This window comes from Carlito syrichta, unplaced genomic scaffold (assembly GCF_000164805.1).
Source record: "Carlito syrichta isolate Samal-C Ts95f unplaced genomic scaffold, Tarsius_syrichta-2.0.1 Scaffold315528, whole genome shotgun sequence".
Taxonomy (NCBI): Eukaryota; Metazoa; Chordata; class Mammalia; order Primates; family Tarsiidae; genus Carlito; species Carlito syrichta.
Window position 1 is genome coordinate 211,678 of NW_007259624.1, and position 8,873 is coordinate 220,550.

General features: G+C 38.5%; 1 protein-coding gene across 1 annotated transcript in view; it reads left to right on the forward strand.

The window, feature by feature from the left end:
- LOC103275541 (leucine-rich repeat and calponin homology domain-containing protein 2-like) overlaps window positions 1–2,528 on the forward strand; it is a 122,365-nt gene extending 119,837 nt beyond the window's left edge. The window contains 1 exon segment of the mRNA XM_021706398.1: window positions 2,324–2,528. Within this exon segment, the coding sequence (XP_021562073.1) occupies window positions 2,324–2,528 (205 nt within the window).
- The last annotated feature ends 6,345 nt before the right edge of the window (window positions 2,529–8,873 follow it).

Below are 8,873 nucleotides of genomic sequence, written 5' to 3' on the forward strand. Positions count from 1 at the left end.
TTTACCTAGGAGTTGCTTTATGAAAGTTGGTGCTCCTATGTTCAGTGCATATATGTTTAGGATGGATATTTCTTGTTGATGGATTGAACTTTTTATGATTATGTAGTGGCCTTCTGTATCTTTTTTAATTTTTGATAGCTTAAAGGATATTTTGTCTGAGATTAAGATGCAACTCCTCCTTTCTTTTGTGTTCCATTTGCCTGAAAATTTGCTTCCCATCCTCTTACTTTGAGTCTGTGAGTGTCCTTTCTAGTGAGGTGAATCTCTTGAAGGCAATAGATTGTTACCTGGTGATATTTTATCCATTTTGCCATTCTATGTCTTTTCAGTGGTGCATTTAGTCCATTCACATTCAAACTAATTATTGAAATGTGAGAGTTGATCCTTATCATAATGATCTTACAGAGTTATTGTTCTTCCTGTTTGTGTGTTGTCTTTTTTTTGGTTTTAGAGTTGCATCATGTGTGTTTTTAATCTTTTGCCTGTACTCTTGTGAAGAACATTGTTGTTCTTTTTTCCTTTTCTTCTCTGTTCAATACTTTCTTAAGTGTTTCTTGTAGAGGTGGTCTTGTAGCAGCGTAGGTTCTTAGGGACTGGATATCTGGGAAAGATTTGAATTCTCCCTCACTGATGAAGGTTAGCTTGGCTGGGTAGGTTATTCTCAGTTGAAATTGTTTATCTTTTAGAACTTTGAAGATAGGGCTCCAAGCTCTCCTAGCCTGGAGGGTTTCTATAGATAAAACTGCTGCTATTCTAATTGGTCTTCCCTGGTAGGTAGTCTGACCTTTTTCTCTTACAACCTTTAGGATTTTTTCTTTTATACCTACTTTGTTTAGGCAAATTATTATGTGTCTGGGAGTTGGTCTTCTCATTTGTAGTCTTGCAGGGGTTCTCTGAATCTCTTGTGTTTGAATTTTTTCATCCTTGATGAGATGAGGGAAGTTATCTTGAATGATTTCATGAAATGTTTGTTCCAGTGTGGCCTCTGTTTCTCTCTCTGCCTCAGGAAGACCAAGTACTCTTAGGTTTGGTCTCTTGAAGTGATAATTCATCTCTTGAAGGTTTTGTTCTGTCTTTTTGAGCTTCTTTTCTGTGCTTTTGACAGTTTGGGTTAGTTCTGTGTTTTGGTCTTCAAGCTCTGAGATTCTTTCTTCTGCTTGGCTAATTCTGCTTTCCGTGCTTATTAGTTTGTTATTTATTTCCATCACAGTATTCTTTACTGCTGTTATTTCTGACATCAGCTCCTTCATATTTTCCTCTTGTCTGTCCTCAATTTTTTTAATTCTCTCTATTAATGTCTTGATGTCTGGGTTTATTGCATGTGACCAGTCATTCTGGGGGCTCTTCATTGCTTGTGTTCTGGAGTGTGTTTTCTCAGTGTCTGATCTCCCAGGGGTCTGTGTGAGACCTATATTATTCTTTTAGTTTTTCTTCATTTGTGCAGTTTTTTCCCTCCCTACTTTTTCCTTCCCTCCATGTCACCATCTTCTTTAATTCTGTTATTCAGGGGTAGAGGGATTGGTTTTACTTCTGTTTGTTCAATCTCCTATTCTTCTTATGTATGCCCTCTTTGTTCAATTCTGGAGTTGCACTGTAGGTTGGCGGTGGTCCTTTTTGCAGTTTTGAGATTTACTTAAGGGGGGAACTGTGATTCAAAATCTATCTGCAGGTCCTGGTATCCGCCAATAGGTATATAGATACTCTGAAACCCAATTCCCGCTGCCTTGGAATCTGTCTGTGCAGTGGGGCTGTAGGTTTACTCTCTGAAATAAAATGAGGTTAGTAGAGGGAAGAGAATGGAGCCTACAGTGGGGGAAAGAGGGGGGTGGAGAGAAAGAGGAGTATGAGGGGAAACAGACGAGTGTATCAACAAATGGAGAGAGAGACTTGTTTGAAACAGATAAAAACAATAGACCATGCTACAGACTAACCAGCTCCCATACAAAAAAAATTAAAACATACAATGATGCTAACATACAAGCTAACCAACCACCTTATTGGTGTGCTGTTCCTCTATACAAAGATATGGTTTACAGAGAGGAGAAAAGAGAAGAAAAGAAAGAGAGAGAAAAAAGGAACAAAACAATAGGAATAGAATCAAGTCATTAAACTAACAGAACCAATTGAGCACACTCTGAGACTTTTCATTTAAGTCTAATGTCCTTTCAGCTCTGATTTCTAGCTGTCTTCTCAAAGTGGTAAATTAGTTCACAGTTAGGATCTGTTGCCCCTGGCCTGCTGTGAAGGACAGTTTAGATCACCCTCAGTTCCCCACTCAAATCTGGCCTGTGTCTGTTTTTCAAGCTTGTTTTTCCCATTTTAGTGTTGTTACCTTGAATCGCCAGCAGGTGGTGCTATCTCAGCTGCTCACTCCAGAGGGGGTGGAGCCAGACAGGAGTCAGGCAGAAGCTGGAGATGGAAGCCTGCCTCGGGGCACAGGAGACCCACGACTGGCAGGACGTCAAGGTGGCAGCAGAGGTGGCAGCAATTCCAGGAGATCTTGCCTGCTGGGGCTTCCAGGACTGTAGTCATGGATTGCCTCAGGCACGGGTGGCACAATGCGCTATGGCTGCCACGGAGGCTATGGCGGCAGCAGTGCTGGTGGCTGCTGTGTCTGCAGCTGCAGTGGTTGTTCAGACTGTTGCAATGCCCCAGTGGTGGTGATGGCTGAGCTCCGTGTGAAGAGCAGGCTGCCAACATTAGGATCCACAGCCCCCGGGGAGAGAGCCACAGACCCTCTGCATTCTCCTTTGCAGAGGGTCTCATAGACCAGCCTGCCCTGTCACCATCTTGCTGGAAGTCCCCCTGAGATATTTTTTAAAATGGGAATTGAATTGATTGGCTACAGTTGACCCGAGTCATTTGTTGGAAAGACTATCTTGAATGACTGTATTTCCTGACCACCTTTGTAGCACATATATGTGTGAGTCTAATTTGTGGACTACTTCTTGTTTTACATTGGTCTGATTATTTACATTGGTGTGCACCCACAGTGTCTTGTTCACTGTATAGCAAGGTTGACCAATCAAGCAGTCTTTGTTGTTTGTGTGTGTGTGTGTGTGTGTTTCTTTTTGTCAGTTATTTTTAATTTAAACAAAACAACTACTTTTTTAAAAATGTGCATGTGAATTTGAGAATCAACTTGTCAATTCTTACTCTCAAGTATGTTAAACCCTAGTGGAATTTTTGATTGGGATAACATTGAATCTATGGATCATTTTCAGGGAGATTTTGTATTTTACCTGTTGGAGTGTTCATGTACTTTATGTACTTAAGAGCCATGTCTTAGTGTTCATTCAATTTCTCTCATTGTATGTGCCTTTCACATTTACAGACCATTCCATTCAAAACCACAAACCACAAACACTCTTTTCCTAGGCATCTTAAATGTTTGCCAATATTTAGAATACCTTCTTGGTGATCAAATAAGGTTTCATACACTTGAAGGCACTGCAGTCATATAAGTATAGTCTGACCACTGCATGATTCATTGAACATCAGCAACAAAAGATCTCTGGAGCATCTCAAAACATTTGCCAAATAAACAAAACACTTGTAATTAAGAAATGGTTTAAAGATGATACAAGGGCAATTAGATAGTATTTTGTGGGGGTTTTTTTCTTATTTTTTCTCCTTTTTTATTTTAAAGATGTGGCATAAAATTCAGGGTTAAGTATACAAACGTATACAAACGTTTATTATGCAGGTACCCTTGTTGATGAAGTGTGCCCCTGCCTTCCCTGGCAATTTTCCTCAACTGCCAATTCTACCCCCCCCCCCCCCCGGCATTTTCTCACCATTGCCAATTCCTTTCTTATAGTATTATGATAATTTTCAAGCTCTGCTTATGAGTAAGAACATATGATACTCTGTTCTTTGTTTCTGTGATAGATCACTGAGTATGATTGACTCTAAATCCATCCAAGTTGCTGCAAAGTCCATTTGTTTGTCCTTATTTATGGCTGTGTAATATTCCATTGTGTATATGTACCACATTTTTAAAAAATTCCAGTTTAGCTTTGATGGGCAGCATGGTTGGTTCCATGTTTTTGCTATGTGAAGAGAGCTGCAGCAAACATACGTGTGTAGGTATCTTTTTTGTAGAATGATTTTAGTTCCTCCAAGTATATTCCCAGTAGAGGATTGGCTGCATCATATGGTATTCAATTACTAGTTCTTTCAGAAATCACCTCACTAACTTCCAAAGAGGTTTCATTAGTTTGCATTCCCACTGGCAGTGTAGAAGCATTCCTTTTTCTCCACAACCTTTCCAGCATCTGTTGTTGTTTGTTTTGTAAATGATGGCCATTCATACAGGGGTTAGGTGGTATCTCGATGTGGTTTTGATTGCATTTCTCTGATGATGAGTGAGGCTGAGCACTTTTTCATGTGTCTGTGGGCTGCCCATATATCTTCTTTTGAGAAGTGTCTATTCACGTCTTTTGCCCACTTTTTAATGGAGTTGTTTGCTTTTTTCTTTTCAGTGCATTTTAGTTCCTTGTAGATCCTAGATGTTAGACCTTTGTCAGATATACAGTTGGCAAATTTTTTTCCCCATTCTGTGGGTTGTCTCCCTGCTCTCTTGATGGTTTCTTTTGCTTTGCAGAAGCTCATCAAGTTTGCTGAGGTCCTACTTCTCTATGTTATTTTCTTAAGATATGGGCACTTAGGGTTCTGATCAGAATTGGTTTCCAGTTCCAATTTCCATAAGGGTGTCTCCTGCATCTTCTAAGTTTATAAAAGTTTGAGGTTTTAAATTTAGGTTTTTGATCCATTTAGAGTTAATTTTTGTGCATGGTGATAAGTAGGGGTCCAGTTTCAATCTTCTGCATGTGATCAGCCAGTTTCCCTAGTACCATTTACTGACTAAGTTCTCCTCTCCCCAGTGGTTGTGGTTGATGGCTTTGTCAAAGATGAGCTGGTTGAGAAATTGAGGTTTTGCTTCTGGAACCTCTACCTGGTTTTATTGTTCTATATGCCTGTTCTTGTACCAATACTAGACTGTTTTGATTACTGTAGCCTTATAGTAATGCTTCAACTCTGGAAGTGGATAGCTTCTGATTTGTTCCTTCTGCTAAGGATTATTTTGTTTATTCGTGGTCGCTTATGTTTCCATATTAATTTCTGATTTGTCACTTCCAGGTATGAGAAGAATGATGTTGGTAATTTAAGGGGTACTGCATTGAATCTGTAGATTGCCTTTGGTAGGACATCTTAACAATGTTGATTCTTCCTTTCCATGAAATTGGAATACATTTTCATTTGTTTGTGTCTTCTTGGATTTCTTTCAGCCTTGTTTTGTAGTTCTCATTGTCACTTCTCTGATTAGGGAGATGCCGAGGTATTTCATTTTTTGTGTAGCTATTGTGAATAGAATTGTGCTTTCTGTTTGGTTCTTCACCTCCTTGTTGTTTGTGTATAAGAATGCAACTGTCTTTTGCACATTTATTTTGTTTGCCGAGAGTTTGCCAAAGTCCTTTATTAGTGCAAGCAGGTTTTTGACAGATTCTCTGGATTTTCATATCATCAGCAAAGTGGGATAATTTGACTTCCTCTTTTCCTGTTTGGATACCCCTGATTTCCTTCTCTTGTCTAATTGTCCTAGCTAGGACTTACAGCACAATGTTGAATGAGAGGGCTGAGAGTAGGCAGCCTTGTCTTCTTCCTGTTTTCAGGGAAATTTTTTCAGTTTCTGTCCATTTAGCAATATGTTAGCTGTGGGTTTATCATAGATGGCACTTACTACGTTGAGGTATGTTGCTTCTATACCTAGATATTTGAGGACTTTTATCAAGAAGGAATGCTGGATTTTATCAATAGTTTTTTTCTGCATCTAATGAGATAATCATGTGGTTCTTGTTTTTACATCTGTTGATGTATTTAATTACATTTGGGGTCTTGTAAATGTTGAACCAGTCCTGTCTCCTGGCAATGAAGTTTACTTGGACATGGTGGATGATTTTTGTGATGTGTTTTTAGATCCAATATGCTAGAATGTTGTCCTGAGGATTTTTGCATCTATGTTCTCAAGGGATATTGACCTGTATTTTTTTTTTTTAATTGTACAGACAAGGTCTCGCCAAGTTGCCCAGGCTGGTCCTGAACCCATAGTTGTTTTTTGTTGTTGTTGTTGTTGTTTTTAAGGATCTTTACCTGGTTTGGGTATCAGTGATGTTAGCTTTGTAAAATGATTTGGGGAGAATTCCATCTTTCTCTATTATCTGGAACACTTTTAGTAGGATTTATATCAGCTCCTCCTTGTTGTATATTTTGTAGAATATTGCTGGAAAGTCATCTGGTCTACTTTTTTTTTTGGTAGTTTTTGTATGACAGAGTCAATTACCTGGGTTGTTATTGGTCTATTTAATGTCTCAATGTCTTCTTGTTTCAACCTTGGAAGTTTATGTGATGTCAGAAAGTCCTCCATTTCATTTAAGTTATCAAGTTTGTTTCCATACAGGTGTACATAGTAATCTCTGATAAGCTATTACATTTCTTTGGGGTCAGTAGTGAGTTGATCTTTTGTATTTCTGATTGTGTTTATTTGGGCTTTTCTTGGTCATTCTGGCTAGGGGTTCATTAATCTTTTTAATTCTTTCAAATAACCAACTTTTTGTTTTGTTGATGTTTTCTATGATATTTTGTCTTCTATGTCCTGTATTTGGACTCTTATTTTGGTGATTTGGATTCTTCTGCTAACGTTGGGGTTTTGGTGGTCTTCTCTCTCCAGGTCCCTTAGGTGATTTGCTAGGCTCTCAACTTGTGATCTTTCTATTTTTTTGAAGTGTGCTCATAGAGACGTAAATGTGATCGATCTTGGAGTAAGTTCCATGTGATGATCAGTAGAATGTATATTCTGTGGATGTTGGGTGGAATAATCTGTAGGTATCTATTAAGTCCATTTGGTCCAGTGTCAAGTTTAGGTTCTGGATCTCCTTGTTGATTTTTTGCCTTGATGATCTATCTAGAGCTGTTAGTGGAGTATTCAAGTCCCCTGCTATAATAGTGTTAGAGTCAATATCCTTTTTTAGTTTACTGAGTAGTTACTTTATAAATGTTGGTGCTCCTGTGTTGGGTGCATATATGTTTACGGTGGATGTTTCTTGTTGATGGATTGAATCTTTTATCATTATGTAGTGTCCTTTTTTATCTTTTTTCAAATTTTTGATAGCTTAAAGTCTGTTTTGTCTGACATTAAGATCACAACTCCTGCCTTCTTTTGTGAACTCTTTGCCTGCAAACTTGTTTTCCATCCTTTGAGTTTGTGTGCATCCCTTGTGGTGATATGTTTCCTGCATGCAGTAAGTAATTGAGTCATGGTTTCTTATCCAGTTTGCCATTCTCTGTCCTTTCAGTGGTGCATTGAGTCCATTCACATTCGGGATGATTATTGAAATGTGATTGTTTATCCCTGCCATGAGGTTCTTATAAAGTGTTTTCTTTGTTTGTTGTTTTCTTTTGGCTTTGGGTTTGACGTATGTGTGTGTTTCAATTTTCTTGTTGTGCTGCATTCTCTGTTGATTCTGTGCTCTGCTGTTCTCTTGGGAAGTGTGTGGTCATTCCTTTTTTTCTTTCTTCTGTGCTTAATACATTTTTAGGTGTCTCCTGTAGAGCTGGTCTGGAAACTGCATAATCTCCTATGGATTGGATCTCTGGGAAGGATTTTAATTCTCCATCACTGATGAGGCTGAGTGTGGCTGGGTAGGAAATTCTTGTTTGAAATTGTTTACCTTTGAGGATTTTGAATATTGGATTCCAGTCCCTTCTTGCTTGTAGTGTTTCTGCCAATAGGTCTGCTGCTATTCTGATTGGTTTTCCCTAATGGGTAGTCTGACCTTTCAATCTTGCTGCTTTTAGGATTTTTTCTTTTGTGCCTGCTTTGTGTAGGTGAATTACTATGTGTCTAGAGGATGGTTTTCTCATTTGATGTCTTGTGGGGGTACTCTGTATCTCTTGTGCTTGGCTAGTCACATCTCTGGTTAGATGGAGAAAGTTTTATTGGATTACATCCTGGAACACTTGCTCCAAGGTGTTCTCCATTTCCCTTTCCTCTTCTGGGATACCAATCAGGTGTAGATTTGGCTTCTTGATATAATTGCACATCTCTTGTAGGCTTTGTTCTATCATTCTGAGTCTTCTTTTTATGTTTTTTTTTACAGATTGGGTTAATTCCATGCTCTGGTCTTCAAGTTCAGAGATTCCTTCTTCATTTAGTTTAATTCTGCTCCCCATGCTTATCATCTTGTTATTTATTTCCTGGATGAAATTTCTAATTGCCAAAATCTCTGTTACAAGTTCTTTCAGTGTTGCATGCTGTCTTTCTTGAGTCTTATTCACTCTTTCTATCCATTCCCTAATCCCTGTCATATTCTGGGACCAGTTCTTGGTGACTTCTATTGTTTGGGCTCCAGGATCTGATTTTTCAGGAGACTCCTCTTTGTTATACTTGAAATTCCCTGTGGTCTTCCTTTAGCTTTTCCTCATTTGTGACAGATCTCTGGTTTTTCTCTTTAGTTCTGTTATTCTGTGTCATTGGGAGAGGTTTTCTCTTTTGATGTTTGCTCAGCCCTCTATTCTTCTCTGATTCAGGCTCTGGATTTGTTGCATTTTGAAATATTTGCTTTGTTATTTGCTTCTCTTCTTTTTTTATGCTTTCATGATCCTCTCTTTGCCTTTATTTTTGGAGAGTTTGATTATTATGTGTCTTGCACTTTTCTAATTTGGGTGAAATCTTAATGTTGACCTTTCAGCTGTCTTTACCTGGATATTTGTTTCTGTTCCTATGTTTGAAATCTTTTCTGCTCCCATTATGCTTGAGCTGGTCTAATCTCAAATATAAAAATTTACTGATTTCTATGCTTGGGGCTCCAATC